Source organism: Macrosteles quadrilineatus, unplaced genomic scaffold, assembly GCF_028750875.1.
Source record: "Macrosteles quadrilineatus isolate MER2022 unplaced genomic scaffold, UCM_ALF_1.0 Scaffold_6__1_contigs__length_79288215, whole genome shotgun sequence".
In the NCBI taxonomy this organism is placed as follows: domain Eukaryota; kingdom Metazoa; phylum Arthropoda; class Insecta; order Hemiptera; family Cicadellidae; genus Macrosteles; species Macrosteles quadrilineatus.
This window is the reverse complement of record NW_026542599.1, coordinates 50,960,108-50,984,018: the sequence shown is the minus strand read 5'-3', so window position 1 is coordinate 50,984,018 and position 23,911 is coordinate 50,960,108. Positions and strand designations below refer to the sequence as shown.

At 37.0% G+C, this 23,911-nt stretch overlaps 1 protein-coding gene across 1 annotated transcript in view; it reads right to left on the bottom strand.

The window, feature by feature from the left end:
- Positions 1-1,966: 1,966 nt before the first annotated feature.
- LOC128996489 (A disintegrin and metalloproteinase with thrombospondin motifs adt-2-like) overlaps positions 1,967-23,911 on the bottom strand; it is a 40,407-nt gene continuing 18,462 nt past the window's right edge. Inside the window, exons 6-20 of the mRNA XM_054421858.1 lie at positions 23,070-23,331; positions 20,984-21,089; positions 19,971-20,105; positions 19,496-19,599; positions 18,257-18,399; positions 17,155-17,336; positions 16,749-16,821; positions 15,644-15,758; positions 13,350-13,486; positions 11,531-11,617; positions 10,914-11,057; positions 8,248-8,359; positions 7,362-7,519; positions 5,172-5,337; positions 1,967-2,147 (exon numbers count right to left, since the gene is read on the bottom strand). Of these exons, the coding sequence (XP_054277833.1) occupies positions 2,026-2,147; positions 5,172-5,337; positions 7,362-7,519; positions 8,248-8,359; positions 10,914-11,057; positions 11,531-11,617; positions 13,350-13,486; positions 15,644-15,758; positions 16,749-16,821; positions 17,155-17,336; positions 18,257-18,399; positions 19,496-19,599; positions 19,971-20,105; positions 20,984-21,089; positions 23,070-23,331 (2,046 nt within the window). The 3' untranslated portion in view covers positions 1,967-2,025. The remainder of the gene's footprint in view (positions 2,148-5,171; positions 5,338-7,361; positions 7,520-8,247; positions 8,360-10,913; positions 11,058-11,530; positions 11,618-13,349; positions 13,487-15,643; positions 15,759-16,748; positions 16,822-17,154; positions 17,337-18,256; positions 18,400-19,495; positions 19,600-19,970; positions 20,106-20,983; positions 21,090-23,069; positions 23,332-23,911) is intronic.

Below are 23,911 nucleotides of genomic sequence, written 5' to 3'. Positions count from 1 at the left end.
AAATGGCGAACATACAAAGTATGTATTTTAAGCCAAGTAAGAATGGAGATGAGTGGCACAATCTTGTAGTCTTGTTAGTGCCTAAGACCGACATTCCTTAGACTTTAGACACAGGTATCTTATTTTACATTGTTATCATTTTGCATTGCTCTAATTTTATAATGTCAATGTCACATCATAGCATAGGCAGAGAACTAGGCCTATTTGATGGAATCTCTTCAAGTCAGCTTCTTATGCATCCATAGTAGGTTTTTCTTCTGCATCTTGTCGCATCTATTCCATTACCTGTGATGTGGAAAGCGAATAGGGACCTCTTGTCGGGAATTTTCTATTTTGAGTTTGGATTCCTTATTCCTTATTAATTCCTAATCACTTGGTGGAAATATACCATGCATCTACAATTTTTTTTTGTTAAAGTTATAATAGGACTTTGAAATTTTGTAATAGAAAAGGGTCATTTTGAGAAAAACCATTTTGAAAATTTCAAATACGCATAAAATCAGTTTTTTTTTGTATTTAAGAAACAATTTTGGTATCAGAAGAAAGCTTTTTAAGCTTATAATGTACTCTTTAGAGGCAAAACCAATTTTTGTCTTAACTCCCAGTAGTTTTAATTTAAATAATTGTTTTATTGAAACATGTCATCGTAAAAATCGCATTTCAGAAAAGGGACCTCTTGTCGGCCCCATGTTATTTCTCCATAAGATAAGAAAAGGTACCTCTTGCCGGGACCTCAAAATTAGTGAGATAATTTGTTCTCCGTACACTGAACTTTGTTGTAGTTCTCTAAATTTACTCTAGAATGCAGGACAATTCACTTTTGGACTAAAGTCTGTTTATAAAGTGAATATTAGAAATGGGACCTACTGTCGTTATGGTGAAATAACATTGAGCGACAAGAGGTACCTATTCTCAGACCGTGCAGAGGCTAACAAAATGATTTATTTCGACCTTTTACGTCTTCAATTTGATACTTTAACTGATACTGTCCTGTTCTATGATAAATGAGGTATAACAATCGATAAAAACCCGAATTTCGATATTTTTGACCTTAATTACTTATATCGGCCGTACTGAAAATTTTGCATCGCCATCAAGAGGCTATAGGCTAAATAAGTTAAATAACTTATATATATATATATATAGAGAGAGAGAGGGATATATATACATAGTATGAGTTATATATATGTCCGTGAACGCGATAACATGAGTAATTTTTGTCCAACTTTGATGAAATTTGGTTTAAAGGTGTAAGGCGGGATAAACTCAGTGGCGGTCCCAGAGGAAGGGGATGGGAGCGGGAGGGATATACCCCCCCCCAAAATATTTTATATTTTATAAGCTAACATAAATACTATCAGCCTGAGCATATTTTAGAGCTCAAATATGTATCTTAAAAATATGTTTTTAGACTTTAAATTCCACATTTTTCCAGGGGAGGACCCCGAACCCCCCTTTTTCTGGGGGATGTTACATGCCCCCAGACCCCTCAATGATCATTCCCCCCCCCCCAAAATTAAATCCTGGGACTGCCACTGGATAAACTTGAATGAGTTGTCTAACCAGCATGATCGGACCGTAGGAACGGGGTTTTCCGAGGGGGGGGGGGTTATGGGGTAAAAATTGGTTTTTCTCATTTGACCCTCAAAATACAAAATTTCCCAATTTATCTCTGAACCTTTTTAAAGAGCTCCCTGATTTTCATCAGTTATCAGATTGTGAAGTTAATAGTTTTAGGATCAGTGTACAGAGGTCACGGGGTATAATTTTGACAATTAGTGAACATTATGTGTCAATAATACAAAGGGAGTTTTATTTACAGCTACAATTTTGGTTTCAAGATAAGGAGATTAGGAAGGAAGCTATGTATTCAAACCCCAAGACAGTCAAGTATATTTGGTTGAAACATAATTGGGTTGTTCGTGGAAGGTAGAAAGTTGAAAGAACTCATAAATAAATCCAACAATTAGCAAATAAGGAAAAACATTTATATCACAACACAGTATGTACATTTTGAGCACAGCCCTATAAAGAAAAACTTGAGTCAATGTCATTGAGCTTTAGCCATTCCGATATATCTGCAACCACCGGATTGTTGAAATCAAGAACTTCAGTTCTATTAGCAATAAAACGTGTTGCTTGGCCTCCTGAAACAATTCAAAAGCAATAGTTAGTTAAAGATAAATTAACTTATAATTAAAAAATAAATAATTATTAAACTTATAATACCAGTTATCAGCTATATGTAATTTAAGATATCCAGCACAGGATGTATAAAGGATACCTTCAGTAGTTTTTTTACCTGGAGGGCATTGTATCAACCAATGGCATTTTGTTTTGCTTTTTACAATACGGATAGAAATATACTTCTAATTCCTTTGGAATTAAAATTGCAGTTTTTTTAGATCCACTGGATTGTTTCTGTCAATTGTCACAATTATGAAAGTATCAAAAAATAAGAGTGGAAAGTAAAATTTAGACTGTAGCACTCCCTGAGAGCAGCTCATTCAACTACTAACTAGAGTTAACCTGAATGGAAAAAACGGCTACAGCTGGTCCATATATTTATACCCTTTACCCTTTGTCATAGAGTGATATGGTTTTACAGTCTCGTGCTGGGGCTAAAGCTCCTTGTTGCCACTACCACTCCTGACTTAAGTCTGGGACTTATTTGCCAGGCCGCTTTCCGTGAAAAATCTTCTCGAACTTCGGCCAAGAACAAATTCTGTGTCCCAAAACCCTAACAGCATGACTGCCAACCCCCTACTACCCTGAGCGATTGGGAACATTGAGATTCCCTCTAACCTTTCCTCTCCCCTTCACTGGGGAGTTTTAATTAATTTTCTTTTTCAATTTATAGCCTGTATGTGCTTCTTCCTATTTCCCTAGTCACTTTCCTAAACGTCTCAATTATTTCCTTGTCTCTCATTAAGTTTTCTTTTCTCATCTCCAGACCTTTCCCATCTAAAACTTCTTCCAGTGCTCTCCTATTCGCCTTCTGAAGTGGACAATTCATTAATACATGAGTCGCGGTGTCTATTTCTCCGCATCTGCACACTTCCTCTTTCACCAGGTTAGATCTCCCCAAATTCGCTCTGAAATGTCCATGTCCTGTGACAAACTGCGTCCAATAATGGTCTGTCTCTTAATCTTCTTCAAGTCTCCTTCTGATGTTTGGCATATATCTGAACGTTTCCCTTCTATATTTTACACCCTGTGTTTGTTTTATAAGTATCCACAATCCCACTGCCAAGTAAATCATAGCAACCTTAGCCAAATGATCCGGAGCATGTCCCATTTGAATTTCCAGCAGTTGCATTTATTTATAACTAGCTGTACCCGCAGGCTTTGCCCTGTTTAACTTCACAAGTGAAGCCCGTTCACATGGCTCAATCACGTCCTGGTTGAAGTTTGTTCGCTACGCTCACTCACCTTTAGGTTGGAGCTCGTTCGCTACGCTAACTCGCTTCCAGGTTGAAGTTCGTTCGCTATGCTCACTCACCTTTTGGTTGCAAATTGGCTGTAGTCATAAATTAAAAAAAATAATAGTGCTGCACCCTGTTGGTAATCCTTGTAACTTGAATGCTATTGAACATCATAGAACAGAACCAACTTGTTTAATTGAATCAGCTGTTAAGAAATTCCTTTTAAATACAAAAAATCATAAGGTTAACATGGGAAACTGCAGAGCCACTGGGGCCGAGCCCGAAAGCCCGATCAGAATAAAAACTACTTAGTTTTCCTATTTAATGCCCAAAGAATCGGTGTACCGAATTTCAGCCTCATAGGTAAATGGGAAGTGGGAGAATTAGTGATGAGTGAGTGAGTGAGTGAGTGAGTGTGTCAGTCAGTGAGGGCTTTGCCTTTTATATATTTAGATGGCAGTGTGTATAAATAACCTGTATAACAAAGCCAACCCCATGCAGGGGAGCTGCATGCCATTTTGATATTATGGTCGTCTATCTCCTGAACTGCTGAACATAAGATGATGCTATGTTATATTGGGCAAGAATTGATTAGCTCTATTAGCTTCTCTATCTATATAAATAAAATTAGAGTTTTGTCTGTACATTGCTCAGAATCATAAACTTTTAGGTTATTTTTACGTTTTAATATCTAAATTTCTGTCTGTCTGTCTTCCTGTCTGTCATGGCCCAAGAGCCATTTTACGCGGCCTTCTCCTGAAAAACGAGAGTACCTATCAAGTTCCAAATCATTTTAATGTATTCACTGGATTGGCGAGATTATCTTTAGCCATTAAAATATGGCGTCACTACTTTGTAAATAAAATGACGGACGTTTAAAAACCCAATTTTGTGCGATTTTTTGTACAGTTTTCTCCCAATGTTTATCACATATTCATCTATGAAATAACGAACAGCTGCCAGCTGTTCGAATCAAGATTATTTTTTCTAGCTGTCACTGATATGTTTACATTGAATGTTGTTTACAAATACCGTAACCAATTCCGATCAGGTTTTGAAAGCAAATCCAAACCAAGTAAGATTAAAAACGTTTTTCTTACATAACGGATTTAATTAATCGCAAGTGCAATAATTTGTAGGGTAACCGTAAATGAAAATAGAGATTCTTTGTGTATAAAATTGCTCTTGAGTTTTGATAACTGGGGAAAAGACCTTGAATCAGTGTTGTTGGGAAACTTACATTTTTTTAAATAAGCCTTTTCAGTCGAGACTCGGCACACGACCAACACGCGTCTACATCTCCATAGTAAAAATAAAAGTAGGCCTACCGTGTATTTATGTTTTATTCGTCATATGTATAAGTGTACAGTTCGTGTATATGCTTCAAAAACTCCAAGATGCACCTAATGGGGAAGCTCAAGACCTTGGAAAGATGATGGCGATTTAATTTCGCCAAAATGCATCTCCTGTAATAGGATACATTAGGATCGACCGGCAGACACAGGTAATTTAACATTTTATTGATTGTCATACCGATCCGGAACAACAACAAACAACATAAAATGAAGTTATGTATAATAATTTGGCCAGCATATCTGAAAATATGCAAAAGAACTGCTGTTATTTATATAAGAAGGTTTCTACTGAATACAATAAGATCCCCGTGCGTAGAACGGGTACACAGCTAGTTAAGAATAATATTAAATAGAATATATTTATTTATAAACTTTTTACACAGTTACAAACCTGTTCTGTTAACGTACTGCACCATCTCCGCCAATGTCTGGTTGTCCAATGTTGCAGTGATGGTGACGGAATGGTCGTAGCTTCTCCGATGTCTCCCCGGCACACGAGCTGTAGAGGGAAGAATGTACTCTGACTCATGGAGCGGAGTGTCGTCCGAACCAAACTCCTACAAAAAAGTATTGTAACTGTATTATCTGTATCTGTATTCTGAATCATCTGTAAAACTGTTGTTCAGGGCTCAGCCAATCCAGAAATTTTGGGTCGAGCTGTGTCTAAATAACTCCTTGATCAGCGTTGTACATTAAAATTACAGACAGTAAATATAAATACCTCCAACAACACGCTTAAAACAGTTACACATATACTGTTAATTCACAAGACGGTAAAACATATAAAAGATGGTAAGGTGTGATTGATTCTGATTAGACACTCCAGTCATCAGACCCAAAGAGGAACACAATCTGTATCCGAAAAGTATTTTTTCTAAGTCACAGCAATTGAAAACCAAATCCAAATCATAGCTGTACGGATTTTATCGGGTTTGGGTCAAATCTGACACTCAACTTCACAACTGTTATCAAAACCAAATTTTAAAATTGGTTCTGAAATTCTTATCTGGGGCAAATCCAAATGATGGTGAAATTTAATCCAAATCCGGATGTCTCTTTCCAGTAAATTTGAATGCTAAAATCTAAATCTGAATCTGAATATCTACAAACAATAGATTTGTTATCAAATCTTTAAGAATCAGATTTGATTTTTTATTTGTACAGTTTTTCATAAAAATAAACGGTATCAGCATTCTGACACATACTTTCTCCCATAAGTTTGTCAACAACCTTTATCATGTGTAAGTGGTGAGAGTAAATATACGGAAATGGGATTTGTACAATTTTGATCAGAATTTAAAGGACTATAACATACTAAATTGTTATCAAAATCGTTCGGGCCATTTTTGTGAAAATCAGAGTTTGGCGTTTTTTATAGGGTTTTTATGAGAAAAAATAACATAATTTACAATAACTTTTAACCGTAATTTTTACAGAAATGGGATTTGTACCATTTTGTTCAGAATATAAAGGACTATAACATACTAAATTTTTATCAAAATCGTTCGGGCCGATTTTGGAAAAATCCTATTTTTACGTTATTTTATGTGGTTTTATGGGAAAATCCCCATTAAAAAACCAAATTTCTAAAAAATTGATAAACTATCAAAATTGTAAGGACCATAACATACTATGTTAAATAAAAACCGGATTCGTTTTCTAAAATCCTATTTTTCGTTATTTTATGGGGTTTTTATGGGAAAATAACATAATTTACCATAACTTTTGAACCGTAATTTTTAGAGAAATGGGATTTGTACCATTTTGTTCAGAGTTTAAAGGGCTACAACATACTAAATTTTTATCAAAATCGTTCGGGTAATTTTTTAAGATAATTCGATTTTTCCGGTTTTTTATGGGTTTTTATGGGAAAATCCCCATTAAAAATCAAAATTTCAAAAAAATGAAAAAACGCCTAGAAATACCATGGATTAGAACCTACATACCAAATTTCATTGAAATCGGACCACAGGTGTAGTCCCTAGCTCTGTACACATCCAGACACACACACACACACACACACACAGACATTACTTCAAAAACCACTTTTTTGGGTCCAGGGGGACCCAAAACAAATATACCAACTCAAAACTCAAACTCGAAAATTTTGACAAAAACAATACTTTCTCCATATACTATGGTATAGGGGAGAAAGTAACTAGCTATATATATATATTTTAATTTGATTTTGGTAGCATTGTAGATAAACACGGCAAATAGATCCTAAGACAAAACCAAGTTACACTTAATAAAGTGCGAAGAGTCAAAATCAATCTGAATGTTTCAGATCTGACTACCTTTAATATTTCATTGCATCATTTTTAAGTTGTCTTTTATAGTGAATATGAATAACAATTATTTAAGGCAATATATTAAACTCCAAATGATATCCTAAATAATACTTTAACAGTTTTCAACGAAATGGCGACCATAAAAAGTAGGTATTTTAAGCCAAGTATGAATGGAGATGAATGTAGGATGAGTGGTGCGATCTTGTAGTCTTGTTAGTGACTAAGGCCGACATATTTATTGATTGTAACAATCTAACTAACTAAAATATACTGAATAACATGTAACCTACCAAGCATTTCCCTCGTATACAGAATGCCTTTTTGGTAGTGTCTCCCTTGGTACAGTCCGTGCCAAAAGGAAACCATCCGTCCTCTCCATTCACCAAGTAGAAGCGATGTAGTACAGTCTCATCCTGACAAGCTATACGACATGCTCGGTCTGGGTCCTCTGTTACATAATAAACCATAAAACGTTGATTGATTCCTAATTTGTATTAATTAAAAGAAGGAGAAATTATGAACACCAAACATAAAAATACATCCTGATAGCCTACCTCACATTCTTATTACACTTAACCACTTAAGTTATTTAATTACAATTTATATTGCAGTTTTTGTGTCTTTAGTTCTACCAAGATACAGTTTTTAAGCCTTTATTTCTTCACTATTTGACACATAATTGTATTTGTTCCCTTTATTTCAATTTTTTACTTTGTTAATTGTATCCAATAGATTTTAATCAACAAAGTTTATTAATTAATGACCCTAAATAAACTATATTGTAAAATCGTGTTACCCGAAGACCATGATTATTTTTACAAATGTTTAGGACTATGCTGAAGCCGATCCAGGAATATAAGAACTAAGAACTATGTTGAGCATCTAAGTACAGTGGATACATTTTGATCAAGAGGATGTACAAAGTTGAAATATGTTTAAAACATTCAAGAAAACATAGTTAATGCAATTTCAAATGATTTCCAACAACTGAGGTTAATGAAACTAGCAAGAAAAATATTTCGCGTCAGGATTATTTAATGATATCCCAATGATCAAGGATAGCTGGGTCCAGTTTGAACGATGAAAAAGCTACTGGCATTTTAAGCACTATATGAACGCTCATCTGCCAAGCTAATTTATAACTACTAGGCAGACTAGGCTACCCAATGCACACACCTACTACAGGTGAAAGTTGCATCCCCATACCAGACAGTCGACGTACCCTCTCACTGTACCGGGTGCAGATCACAGTTGCGTACTCCAGCGTTGATTTCACTTTGCCGCATACCTGGATCAAATAGGCCGTTTGAGTAGAAATTTATGTATTTGAGTAGAAATATTACTTTAGTATTTTGTATCCTCCATTATGGAAAATAAATTATGTTCCTCTATTAGTTAAGTCACACGAGGTTACCTGCCTCAGGTCACTTAAAATATATTAACCGAGGTAGCCTGATGTCTACTCATGTAAATACAAGCTATAGTGTAGGATTTGTAGTAGGTGGTAGAAAATGAGACTGAGAGGAAGACCCAGTAGAAAAGGGATAGAGGGGTGTGGAGATGAAAGGATGGTGATGGGAGATAAACTGAAAATTGTTTGGAGAAGCTTAGTTGGCGAAGAAGGTGGAGAGACGAGGCGAAGAGAGGTATAAAATGGAAGAAGGTGGTGGGAGAATATAGAGAGGCAAAGGTTTTAAGATAGCAGATAGATAAAGAGGGATGTGGATAAGAAAAATGTAAGAGACATGTGAGATGAAAAATGATGGAGGAAGAAGATCTGTGAAAAGATAAATGAGGATGGAGAGGCATAGTTTTGGTTGGTGAACATGGTGGATGAATGTGATGAATGTAAGAGGGATGAGAAAGGAAGGTGGTATGATGGCAAAAGACGGAAAAAGGGGAACTGACTGTGGAAAGTTAGGAGAATATGGAGAAGCCTAGCTGGCGAATATGGTGGAGAGAAGCGGTAAAGAGGGATGTGGGGAAAAGATTAGTGAGATAGTGTGTGGTGAAAAAAGAGGCTTTGAAAATTTTTTGATTCAAAGCAACGATTCCATTCAAAAGATATTCGATTTGAATTGATACAACTCGATTCAAAGCAATACAGCAGTATTTTTCTATTCATACTTATCAATGGAGTGAAATAACAATAGGCTAATTAAAATTCACCACATATGAGTAATGCAAATTTTTGTTGATGTGGTATTAGGCCTATTCATACACATGACATAATATATGAATTTGAGGTGAAAAATATTTATTTTCAATCATATATTAGAAGAACCTGTATTGCTGGAAATGTCAGTGAGCTGCTTTACTTGCCTATTTCATAATTTTTACTCACAGAATCATATTGCTAAGCATGTTAGGTACCTATTTTATAATATTGATTTTACAAATAAAGATGTGTTTTGGTGTAAACAAATAAAAACATTTGCAAGATTTATACTGGAACTTTCAATTGGTTTACATTGATAAAATGAGAGGATAGAATATGACCTACAAACTACAAGGAGATAGCAGACCTACAAAAATAGATATTTTTAGAATGATTTTTGAGTGACTTGTTTTGGCTATGTTTACAATAGTAAAACATGTCTTACACTGTTTACACTTAACAAAACTTCTTATCATTTGCAATGTAAAAAACAAAAAATTATAAAACAATTAAAGCAATATTTACAAGCAAAGAATTAATTAAATAAGAAAGCCTTCGCAAAGGAAACGCAACAACACGCTCCTGTATTGCGGGTATTGCATTGACTTTCTGCAGGCGTTTTTGGTGTATGGATACTGACTCCCGATCATGAGTCGAATATTTTTTTTTTATCACCACTAAATCGAATCGCGGTTTAATGCATCGAATCGAATCAAATCGTAATTTCGATGCATCACACACCCTTATAAATCAGCTTATGCAAAATCTGTAACCGCGGCCAAATTGCAAGCGTCTTCAGAGGTCACAGTAAAATCTTGGACATCTGCCGCTGTCACGAAGGGATTGTGAACATCTTCTAAATTCACTGCAAAATAGTAAACATCATGCGCGATTGCGGATGCATTGCATGACGTCGTGACATTTGGACATCACACAATACTCCCGCGATTGTGAATAAACCATCTTCGTCTTTTGCGATCGCGGCTAAATCATAATGTCAAATGTCTGCTGTGGTTGCTGAAAACAGGGAACATCTTGCGCGACCGCGGAGACATCATCTTTGTCTCCTCCGATCACAGTGGAATCATGAACGTCTCCCATAGCCGTAGAGAAGTAGTGAACGTCTTGCGCCAGCGCAGAGACGTCATCTTCGACTCCTCCGACCGCAAAAGATTCATAACATTTTTCATGTGGCCGCGGAGGAATAGTGGACATATTGCGGGTACCTGGAGACATCGTCTTCGTCTTCTGCAATCGCAGATTATCGGTGAGAAAAGCTTATCAAAAACAAATATTTGAGGCCCCCTCCTAGGCTGAGGCTCCCGGCAACCACCTTGTCCGCCATTAGGGAAATACGTCCCTGAGAGATGGTAAATAGATGAGGTGATGATCAGGGCCATCCAAAGGGGGGGGCAACCTGCCCCAGGTGCCGCGGTTGAGGGGGCGCCGCGCAGCTGCTATTTGTATTACCATAGTATTAAAATATGCGAATGCGACTGACTATTATTGGAGGAAGGGGGCGCCACAACCACGTTTGCTCCGGGCGCCGCCAACCCTAGGGACGGCCCTGGTGATGATGTGAAGAAGAGAAAAGTGCATTGTGGGAGTAAAACGTTTTAGACACCCATACCTGGGAATCATCGAAATGTAAGAGGATATGTGTGTTGAATAATATCTGACCTACCATAGTGTCCTGCTTACACAGCTGGATGCTCGCTGTAGAGTTACACTGATGACAAGACCTGCGCTCCACTAGCCTTACTCCACTGCCAGGAGACACACAGTTGTAGTAGCAGTCACTGATTGGCTGCCAAACTCCTACAGCTACCTGCAAACAAAGTTACACATGTCCAACTGCGGTGGTTTATAAAGATTTAGCTTATAGAAAATAAGAGTTCCATCGAAGAATTTCAACATTTTAAAATAACTGTCAATATTAGTAAGACAACAAAACCATCATCTCAACAAAAATGTAACTCAAAACAAAAACGGCTGAAAAATATATACCGTATGGCATGTGTTGCAGTGTGATTGACAAGCTTAAAACTAAAATATTGAGTATACCAGTGTTAGTTCTGGTGTGCAACTCATAAGGAGTTTACCTATCCGTGGGAGAGTCTGGTGGTAGAGATACCCACTTACACAAACAGGGGACAGCGTGGGTGGAAGTTGACAGGGTCACATTCTTTGTGAGTAGCAAGCAATAATTAGACATTTTGCTACTTTTGACTTGTTATAAATCAAAAAATTTGTTCATTGGTGTATTTTGATAATTAAACTAGTCATAATAATCTCGCTCACCTCCCGTCTCTTGCCTCGAGACACTTGACACATCTCGCTGGAGAGTAGCATGTGGCTGTCTTCTCCTCCTCTCTCACAACTGAACTCCTGTAAACAAATTGTAAAGAGTATTCACAAAAACATTTGAATGATTTCACACATTAATTTTGGACCTTTGTGGATGATAAACTTAAAGCATGTAAGCTTTTCCCAGACTATACTACAGTAAGGAGCTAAGTTGTCAGTGGCGGCGATAAGAGCCCGCGGGCCCCCCTCTCCCAATAATCTTTAAAACATTATCACATGTATTACCGCCTAAACTTGCTCTTAAGCTTGACACGGCATCTCCCGAGGCACCGAGGCGTCATCGTCGTCTTCCATGATCGCGGCAAAATCGTGAATACTTCCCGTAGTCATGAAATAAACATCAGCCTATCATAGTCTACCGTGATTGCAACCAAACCTATGACATCATCAGATATCAACATCATCGTCTCCCTCGTTCTCTGCCCAATCCCTAATATCTCCCGCGACCCGGGGTGACGGGGAAATAATTTTTTCCACAATTGCAGCAAAATCCTAGATATATCTCTTGCGGAAAAAGAAACGTCATTATCTTCTACCGCAATCACAGCAAAATATTGAACATCTCCTGCGACCGTGGAGACATCGTCATCGTCACCCCCGGAGAAATGTTCTCGTCGATATCCACGATCATGGCAAAAGCGGTAGGCCTAATCTTTCAATTTCGTGAGCGTGATCCTCGCGGACATAAAATCTTTAACTTTTAACTGTGCATTATTGTATTGAGTAACTCGGCTCGAGCTTGATTTTCTGACTTTGTGCTTGATCTATCAAGCTTGTAGGCCGGGCTCTGCTCGGCTTGAAAATCAACATTATATAAAAATTAACAGTTTCAAAAGCAACCCAATCTGATTTGACCTGAGGCCCATAGGTAAGTAAAATTTTTTCCTGACTTGAAGTAAACAAATCTAAAGTGCAGCCTTCTAATAGTAAGAACTTAAATTAAATGCAAATTCTTCTCTAGCATCAATGAAAGAATGGTATTATTTATTGGCTAGTGCCCTACTAGCCACCTAGGTTAATTCGTCGATTTGATCGTTAAAAAACTGTCAAGTTCATTTAGTTAAATCAGCATAGAGGGCCCTCTCTGGTGTGACCCGCTGGGTGCTAGGAGGATTAACATTAATGTTTCATCCTTCTAGGCCGGGAGCCACATTGGTTCTAAATACGGTCCTATTATACAGGGTGGTAATAAAGTCCGAAAACAGTTAAATACAGATAAATCAATAAGATTTGGTATGTCAACACAACACCTAAAAATCTACTTTTTTTAGGAAATAACAATTTTCTGTCATCTCATGGGGACGTCCCGCAAGGAGTCAGGAGGAAATCTTTTTAAATAAAAGCAGAGGTTGACATTTACATCAAATTAAAGGTCTTTACTAGCAGAATATACTGCCGCAAATTTGAACTCAAACGGACAACCGAGCCAAGAATGACAGTTGTTCAAAGATTCATTTAATTTGTATTGCTATTATACGCTTACTCCTCAGGGAAGTGCGGTTTGCGGCATTGTATTCTACTAAAAAATACCTTTCATTTGATGTGCATATTGACCTATAAATGCTTCCATTTAAGATTTTCGACCGACTCCTTGTGAGCCGTCCCCCTGAAGAGTTATTGGATCACTGAATATGTGTTAAAATACAAAATATACAAATAATACAAGGAGAATTTTGTCTTTAGAGCCTGTGGTAAAGGAGAACTTCTAATGAACCCTTGTAATTTAGAGTACAGGTTAGAAAATATATGTTACCTGACAGACGCCACTGATGCAGTACATGGCCTGTTTGCTAGGGTGAGTGTGACAAGCTGTACCATCTGGGAACGTCCAGCCTCTACTCTTGGAGCCTCCGTTGCGCTTGTAACACCAAACTGTGCACGCCTCCTCCGCTGGAAACAATTTCTTAAATTTTGTTTGTTCACGCCATTGGAATACACCATGGTTTTGTATTGGAACGGTCCAAACCCTGGTTTTCAATTAAATGTTGAACTTTTGATAGTGTCATAAATTGAAATTCAATTAGCCTGATGACATCAGAAGATTATATCAAATTTATGACATTAATTGTCTCAATAGCTGAACGGTTATAGTGACCGCCTTCAAATTGGAAGGTCATCGTTTATTCCCAAACGAGATAATTTCCAGACCCAGATGGCATTTGTCATTGGGCTATTTAGCATGATGCTATCTTGCAAAAAGATCAAAATTTGTAAAAAGACCAGCGTGTGGACCGTTGCCTTACAAAAAACCAAAATTGATGCCACAGGTGTCGATATAGGGTACTTAAAAATGGAATATGGGGCTGAATCAGTCCTCACTTGGGACTGAAAAGTTGTAAGTTTTTCAGTTTTTAAGGTGATCACTAAAACTACTGGGCTAAGCATTCCATGATATTAATGATTTAAGCAACCATCTATAAAGTTACCTATCACTATACCTATAACCGAAATGGAGAGATGGTTATAGGTATAGGTATAGTATAATAATCCCCATTTATTATAAATGGAGATTATTTTAATTTTAATATCTCCATCGTACTCGTAATAACGAGCTAGCAAAATAATAGACGTGAGAGTTACTAAAACTATCAATGAGAATACTCAACAAGTTGTTACGTTATTGACTGTGTGTTTAGCCTTCAACTCTGGCGACGCAATGCCCGCATTTTTAGGCCTTCTGGGACTCGCAATTTTAGACCTTCTGGGACTTGGGCCTTCAGAAATTTTTAGACCTTCTGGGACTCACATTTTTAGACCTTCAGAAACTCTCATTTTATAAACATTTATTTACAAAATTTAGGTTGTGTGCCCAAGGTCTAACTCCCGCAAGGTCTAAAACAGTATCAGTGGATAAGTTTTCTGCATTGACTGTACTTTAAGACCTTTCGGGATTTAGACCTTCGGCATACTGCCTGTTTAGACCCTCAGCAACAAGTACTAAATGCAAAATGGTGTGCCAAAGGTCTAATTAGACCTTCCGGAATTTAGACCTTCAGCAACACTCCCAACATAAAAAAAACTACAATTATAGTGTAAGTTCATGGGGTATTATTCCTCTTAAAGATGCAATTGACTACATATTCCATCAAAATAAGCCTAATCATCGGCTGATTCCTACCTCTTTTGCAAATGGTCAGGGCTCCATTACCCAGTTAGGCTATCGAAACCAATCACGAAATTACTTTTCATCAGCATTGACATGCATATTTTTGGTTTGTTTAAGAAACGTAAAGAAACTGAAACTACCTCTAGGTTTTACTGTTATATCTGGATGCTCCCTTTACTATTATAAACCACATGCTCGGCTATATTATTTTAACCTTTTTTGCTTAGAAAAACAGACAGTAGGCCTACCTGTTTAAAATCTCCAAACAATATTGTTTTTCCGCCCATTGGAACTTGTCTTCCCCCCATTGGAACTTGTCATAGTACTTCTTAATTATTATAGGTAACGTTATCCCTGGTTTTATATAGGACCTAGTACATTGCAAAATTGACTGGTTTGAAAATCATCAAATGTTAATATTGCCTACCGGCTTAGTGATAAACCATGATCAACTGTATTGAAGTAAACAAAAATCAGCAGTAATGCTTCTAATGCTTCTTTTACGTTATATCTAATTTTGTGTTATTATTTTGGGAATTTCACTTTTTTCCCGCTGTCACGGGATAGAGACCTTTAATTTAACTGAGCCCTCTAGTGTCGTTCTATGACCTCCCAGTCGCCCAACATTTTGACGCAAAGAATCGGCTTACACAATTAATATAATAGATTACTTAAATAGTTAGGCTGAATAGGACAGCACTGAAACAAATCTCTCTCTTTCCTAACATTACTAAGAGAATAAAAAGTATCACAGGGTACAATAAACATTGAACCAAAGATATGAAGTTTTGAATAAACATTTTCTAAAGAAACTATAATAAAACACCAGATGGATACATGAAAGAATAATATTTCCTAGAGTTTCAGAAGGCTCTAGTTGATTCCTTGTATTCTACATCGTAGTGGTCCCCTAAACATAATTTTTGAAAGTATAAACTCACGGTTAGTACTGATCTTCTGTAGTCCTGTACCAACTAACTCACTGTCCACATCACGAGCTCTTAGGCAAACCTCGTCAGCAAAGTCTCTCACAGTCGTCCTGGGTATGTTCTCACACTGAACAACATTAATTTTTATTCTATCAGCTATTTTATCAATTTACAAATTCGTGAATTAGTTTGAAAAATGTCTATTTACACCAAAGTTTAGGCAAAGACAATGACTTGACAAAAGTTACATTAAGTTAAGGTACAAAAATAATTCATAAAATTACTCAATTTTAAGTATTTTATGTTAATCTGAAACTTGATGTTAAATGATGCAATAAATAAAAAGTCAGTTAAGTTCTGAACTGTGATGGAACATTAAACAAGAGAGCTGAACAGTCTATATAGTAAATCTTCCGTTTGAACCAGTGAGTAATTTTACTTTTCATATAACTTTAAAAAACAAAGTCAAACTAAAAAATCCAAAAAAGAAAAAACCTTTACTAAATAAAAAAAAAATTAAAATCAAAATTAAAATTTTTACTGGTGGGATTTCATCAGCTTCCAGCATTTGCTGTGGGTCTTTTATTAAATGGTCTTGGGTAACGATTAGCTCCTGGTCCTACAAAGAAAGATACTCTAGTCAGCTTATTTATAGTCGAATAGATAACAGAATAGGACTGGCCTTTGAAGAGGTAGGGGATGCGACGTTGCCTTATCGTTCTTGGCTGTTGAGCTGACTTTCACTTAGAGCCTGGCATTCTTACTCTATCTTTCCACTTGTATACAAGTCCGCTGTCGGTCAAAGACTGAGTGCATGGCACAACTTGGTAACAGTGGACAGTTTTCTGAAAGCTGATTGGATGCCGCTTTCCCTCATTTCACCCAACTCGAACTGGTTTCGGTCCTATTCTGTAATCTATTCGACGATAATTTAGCAATCATTCTGCATTCATTCATACCAGAATACACCGTAAATACTATGAGTTTTTTGCCTCAAAAGGCTACATGTAAAACTCTTTTTAAGGGTGGTTTTTGCAAAATTTAATAATATTAATATGAGTATACAATTTCTTATCATGGAAATGCTGGAGGTGAATAATACAAACAGCTTCTCTACCTGGTTTGTAAGACAAGTGCGATACTTTCTGTCACTTCCATCGCATCCACTTCCTCCATTTTCTGGTCGTGGGCTGAAAAGAAATACAAATTATTGTGATAGTAAGAAGACTCAAAATTTGAAAAGAATTTATATAAAAACATATTTGTCCATACCTACCAAGTAAGTGCAGCTACTACACCGGATAGGAAATTGAGCCGATCAACATGGTAAATCATGTAAAAAGCAAAATATGCTCTCCATTGACTCATTGTGTATTTGCCCTATTAATAGTCACTTGATATTATTTCTTTTACAGTATTACAAATATTTTGTAGGCCTATTAACTGTATTGATATATTATATGAACGACTCATAGGTTTTTCTAAAAATTATATCCATCAATTTCTACTTTACAGATTTATACCTGTTACATTGCCTGTATGCAAACATGATGCCTGTGCTGCCTTGGCCCAGCCCACTAGGCTCCCCCTGCAGACAGCCGGACGCACACTCCGAGTACGGCCCCCAGGGCCCCCACTGTCCTGACACTGGGCCCGCCTGCAGCTGGGACAGACTGCGGGGCACACAGCGTCCACTGCGGCACCACTGTGGGGTACATATGCCTAATATCAATACATTTCTTCATTCATCAATTTCAACTACAATAAAAAGCAGTCTTGATAAGATTAGATTTATAGCACACCGACACGCCAGAGAACGGATATTAAGGCCAATAAGAATGAGCATTGACTGATATGATAGCTTTGATACTGACTAAGAAAAACTGTTGATTTAGTGAGGATCATGAAAAGCCAAAAGATCAGATTTTATTTTTGAAGGATCAAAAGCTACTGAATTTTCTCAGGACAAACTGAAAGGAACACTCAGGTTCCAGATCCAGCTCTATTAGAATTTACTACAAAATGACGAGCCATAAGAAGAATAAATTATTTTCATTCTGTAAAACTATTAAAAGAAAACACATTTAGAAAAAATACATTTTTGCTAAACACTAATATTATATATACAGGAGAACCTCTTTAATCCGAACTAATTGGGACCGGCGGTAGTTCGGACTATTGAATTGTTCAGATTACAGAACATATTGTTGTTTTTACATAACAATAGCTAGGGAAAAGTGAAAAATGCTTTATAAAGTAAAATACAGTGTTTATTTAATACAGTAGTAAACATAGAGAATAAACAGTACTGTACATTACAATTGAAATAATTACGGTGCGTATATCAATAAATACAGTATACAATAAAGAACTACTGTACTGTGTATAGAGTACAGCAATGAGGCGTTCAGATTAGTGGACGTTCGGATTACAGGGGTTCGGATTAAAGAGGTTCTACTGTATTTCTTTATATATTATTAGCCCTCTTAATACCTCAACAACCCATTTTTATGCCCTCCTTCATAATGAATCGTAAGAAGTCTTTTTGAGCTGCTTATTGTCATTTTGTAAATAAATAAATCAAACTTGATAGGATCAATAATGTGAGTCTTGTTGCAAATATACCTTGTTAGTGCCACAAGTTGTACCTTCCAGAGCTGGATGGGAGGTCCATGTGTATCTATCACGATGGCAGTGGAGATCTCGGCATAGGTCATGTAAAGGCTGTGAAGACGCATGTCTGCTTCCAGCTCCGTACTTCAACATACCTACAATGTGATGAAGGTAAGAAACTTATCATTGAATTGAATAGGGAGAGAACTTCAACCCAAACTTGGAAAAAATTGCAATCCAAATGTAAAGGCTTTAAAGTGTTTTGATTCAAAAGTTTTTCCGCCATGCACAACAAAACTAGAGAGATGTATTTAGGATGGATCAAAAGAAGGGCAGGAAGACACCTCAATAGGGAAAGAGAAGCAAGATTTAGATTGTTTGGTTGTGTAAAAAGAATACAAGAAGAGAGAGGTTCCATGAAAATAATAAGAGAAATGAGACTAAGATGAAGACATGAAGAAATTAGTTAGATGAGGTGAATAGAAGTGTGGAGAAAAGAGAATTAAGATGGCCGATGGTGTAAGGAAAGGAACTGTCGAGTAAAGAATGAGAAAGGATAACAGTACCGGTAATGAAAAAGATGATAATGTAATATATATTCAAAGAACATTCAAAAACTTAACTAAGAGACATACTAGTAGTCGTGGATCCAGCCAGGGGGCGTGCGCCCCCCCCCCGTAGATATAAAAAATGTTTATCCATCACGTAGGTCTAGTATGTAATAATTTTTGATTTCAGAAATATCTTGAACATCCCCGTGAACGCCAAGACTCATTATAGTTTCATGTGATCCGGACAAACCCTGAACACCTACCACGGTTACAATTCGCAAAGATATCATCATTGTGTTTCGCAAAATCTTCATGTCCCCCGTGATCGCGGTGATTATCGTATTCCATGATCACGGCGAAATTATTGCAAAACCACCAACAAACATAAAAGGTTTTCACCAATTCAGGTTTTTTACAAGTTCCATTAAACCGGACCCAACTGCAAAAATGGGTTTTATTTTGAACCCACATAAAGTTTACATATTTACGTTGATAGGCTACCTATGACCTATGGCAAAATTTTCTCCAAACAATATGTAAGAATTTAAGTGCTGCCCCCCCCCCTCAATAAAGTCCCGGATCCGCCTCTGCATACTAAATTATAATATGTAAGTTTGGTTTCAAAGTAACCTTGTTGGATACGGTTTAGGCTTTATGAGCATCTTCAAATTAAGGTAGAATTTGTGGTGACAATACGTACATTGCTGATCAGCATCGAACCTCTCTCCAGGCAGAGCTCCGTGGCTAGAATGATCAAGTTGGCTTTGGTCATTATGATCCATGAGGCAGTGAGACTGTGGGCTCCTAAAACAAGTTCAGAGTTTACAAAACAACAATTAATAGATGTTTATATATCTTTTTTCTTACTCTTCCCCACAACCAAAATACTAGGAATGAAAATACTGATCATCATCATGGTCTCGGAAACATAACTGCCGTCTTCCGTGATCATGGAAACGTTATTGTTGTCGATCGTGGCCAAAGCCCGTCATGTCTCATGCCGAGACTAGCTTATAGTTACCAGCCTGAGAAACAGTGTCTCTGCTACACTCAGACCATGTTATCTTGCCACTGTCCAGGGTGGGGGATATGAGGTAGCTGATGGTCGGGTCACAGTTGTTGTCTGCTAGAGGGCCGTCATGTCTCATGCCTAGACTAGCTTACTAGTTACCAACCTGAGAAACTGTAGTAGGTAATGTCTGCTACACTCAGACCATGTTATCTTGCCACTGCCCAGGGTGGGGGACATGAGGTAGCTGGTCGGGTCACAGTTGTTGTCTGCTAGAGGGCCGTCATGTCTCATGCCTAGACTAAACACAAACAAATCATATTTAGAATAATGTATTCACCGTTGGTATTTTAAAAACTGTCAGATTTAGAGAAAACCTTAAATGGGGAACTTCAACTATTTTTGAATGAAATTTTTAAAACAAATTACCGGTACTTCTACTTTTTTCAAAAATTTCCGCCATTTTCCAATATTCCTATCCAGGAGTTGTACCGGTGAGTAATCCGACAAGAACTAAGTGGACTAATCATTTGTCAATAGACACTAGTAGGTAGTGTTGTAAAACAAAATGTCTAACTGTTTCTGTACCAAAAAGTAATTTAATTTCCCTTGTACAATTTGAAAATAATAAATCAATTAAATTAAGAACCAATTTTTTCAGGAAGCAAGATCATAAAGCTTTCTATATGCTGCCATTTTGTGTCTACAAATGTAAGGAAGCTGAAATGTTCACAAAAAATTTTTCAAACCTAATTTATAAAAATCGTGTAAAGTGTTAAAGCCTCAGTGCAGAAATGGGCCAGTGATATAAAATCAACGTCTAAACTTCTTTGTGGTACACCCTGTGTTCAAAAACAAGTTGTAAATCATGTAATTTCAGGTTGTAGAAGCTATTACAGGTACAATATTCAAAACAGTGTCTATATATAGCCTATTTTACATGCTTTGTAGAACATTGTTGACTTCACTCTAACTTATCAATAAAAGTCCTTCACATCCATGAGGCCAATTTTATTTCATTTTTGAAAAGAATTTGAGTTTAATAAACATTAGCAAACTCAAATGAAACCAACATGAATCACATAAAAACAGGCATTGAATTTTACAACTATAGGATACAAGTTGACTTGCACTATTCAAAGTGATTGGTACAAGGTGTCTGATAAAATTAGAGCTTACTTATGTCCTATTTCATGTGCCACAACGTAGACACTCTCAAAATGTCTTCCCTCGTTGACTGTACAGCTGCTGGTGGGGGTACACATACCAGCTACTGGTGCTAGGCCTGTCAACCACATATATAACCACATATATAATATATAATATTGTTGCGGGCTTACAGGTTCTTTACAATAAAACTTGGCGATTTAATAATGGGTATTTATTTTACACTAATATTATTTAAACACAGTAATTACATTCACCTAATTATTAACTAAGCCTACCTAAACCATCGCTGATTTAACAAATAGGCAAGGTAGGCTCGTGCCTAGGGCGCGAGGCAGTTGGCTTTTTGGGGGGCACCAACAAATTGGAAAATAAAAAAAATTGTGGTTATATTTGCAATTGATTGGTGAGGAGATTATCATCGTCTACCGTGAATGAGGCAAAGTACTGATTTTTTTCCACGGTCTTTTGGACATTATCGTCGTTTTGCGGTGTTGTGGAAAAATTCTGATTATCCCTCGTGGAAATCATTAGAAATCATTATAGAATCACCGTTTTTTATTATCATTGTAGAAATCATTATATCGTCTCTTACAGTCGTGTGGACACTGGACATAGTAATCGTCTACCGCGATTGCGGCAAAATGATAATCATATCCCGCAGTTGTGTGGAGATCATCATCACCTTCCGGGATCGCCGCAAAATTCTGACTGTTTCCCATGGTCGTGTGGACATAATCATTTTCTTCCAAATATCCTGATCAATATTCTGATCATCCCTCACGGCTCTGTAGATATCATCATCGACTTGCGCGATCGCGGAAAAAATCATGTTCATTTGTGGTTGTGAAGACATTATCATCTTCTTCTGTAATCACGGGAAAATTCTGATCATCCCTCGGTCCCTTATATAGGTTTGCCGAGGAACCTTCTAGAGAATCCTAGTAGGCCTACTGTACCTCCAGATAAAGCTGTTTACACCTCCCTCTGGAAGTTTTACGTGGATGTCAAAGAGCCTATTGACTTAGTCCATTGACATGTGTCTATTCTCTGTCTGTGGTGTGTTCGGGGAATCCGAATAGTGCCACGCACTCACAACCAACCCTTCGAGACGGCGCCTAGCTATTGTTGTGCGAGGCCCCTGATTTTTAACAATCTATATAATTAATACGCTACATGAAACTTTGTCGGTTGAACTCCTCCGCCATTTCTTAACCGATTTTATCCATTGATGTCTCATTGGAAAGAGCGTGTCGCGTAGATTTGCAAACTGACCTTACATTTTTGAAAAAGTCCCTTGGGCTCTGCCCCAGTGGCTGTTAAAGTTCCCATGTTATCCTTATAAAGAACATGATTGTTTACATTTTGATCAGCTGTATATTTTAATTGCTGTTATTTTTCATTTCAAAGTCTTTTAAACTCATCGGAAATTATGATGACTTTTATTTGTTTTTAAATAACTACTTTACTTCTTTGCAATTGCTCGATTTTGAGCAACGTGTTTGCTAGTATACAATAGTCAAACACAACTAACACAACTATTTTTCTTAAATAAATATAAAATGTCATATACTTTAAGTATTCTCAGTGAATCAAGAGAAAGCTATGAATAGCTATTCATTGGACATCTAAATCAGTAGTTTTATTGGAATTATAAATGTTGTAACGGAAGACAGAAGATCCATTTTAATGAGCTAATTAAATCCTGTTAAGTTACAGTAAGGTTCTAGGCTTCATAGGTAGATGGCAGAAGAATATGAAACCAGTTTTTGAGCTCTGGCTTATCAATTAACTGCAATATTTTTCTTTATGATTTAAAAACTATTTGACTTTTAGTTTCTTACAGCAACAATCATTCGTGGGTTAGTCTTGTTTCTAAGCTAAACTGTTTAACTCAGAACCCAATTTTTACCTAAACACAATCTGTCAACATAGCAGAATATTGGCATTACTAAAAAGACATGGAACCCCCAAACCTATAAATTCCCAACTATCCAGCCTTTTCTAGCCTGAAAGATATCTGGTCAAAATGCCCAGTTCAATAAGTAGGCCTAGCCAGTAAAACAAAACCATCCAAGTCACAGTTTTAACAACTCACCTACGACCTGGCTGCTGAACTTTCCGTTCTTGCTGCGTACAAACAAGTCAAGCCCAGTGAGTATGAGAGCATGGTCCCAATGCAGAGGATCTGCATCATCTACGGGGTTCTCCTCCCTTTGCCATGCACAGAAGTTACCAAGGAACTTGTCAATGTCGTGGTAGCGGACCAAGCCACTCGGGTCTGTGTGTAGGATCTCTAAACGCTTCATCACAAATGTAACTGGCTGTCCTAATGACGGATCGTGGTATAACAGTTGCACCTGTAGCAAAAATTAGGACTTTGCAAATTATGCCTGAGAGAGTGTTGTTTAAAAAATTTTTGGAATTTCCTATGATGTTTTCACTAGGCCTTCCTATGCTGTGAGATTTGGAATCTGATCATTTCCTTTGATAAAGCAGAACATATGACTGGATTAGTATCTAAATGTCAACGGCTTCAGATGTATTTATATTTGTTTGAAATCTTTTTAAAACTCATGAAGCATGGTCAACTCAGCTTGAGTGTTAATAGTGACAAATTCTGACTTAAAATAATTAGTTTTTAATCATAGTGGTTTTTAGTTAATAAAGTAGTAGTTAGTTGCAGCATTGTTGTGAAGTAGGACAGGATGGTCTACCCCCTTCCTGTAACTAATGAGTATGATTTAAAATTTGTATTAAAGTCACAGAAAATTAATTGTCTGGGTAGCCGAGTGGTTATGGTGCTCGTCTTTAAATCTGAAGGTCGCTGGTTCGAATCCAAGGGAGATCGTTTCCAGACTCAGATGCCAGATGTCATTGAGCTATGAATTTCAGGTTTCAAAGCTGTAGAGTTTATAGAATCTTATTTTTTATGGTTTT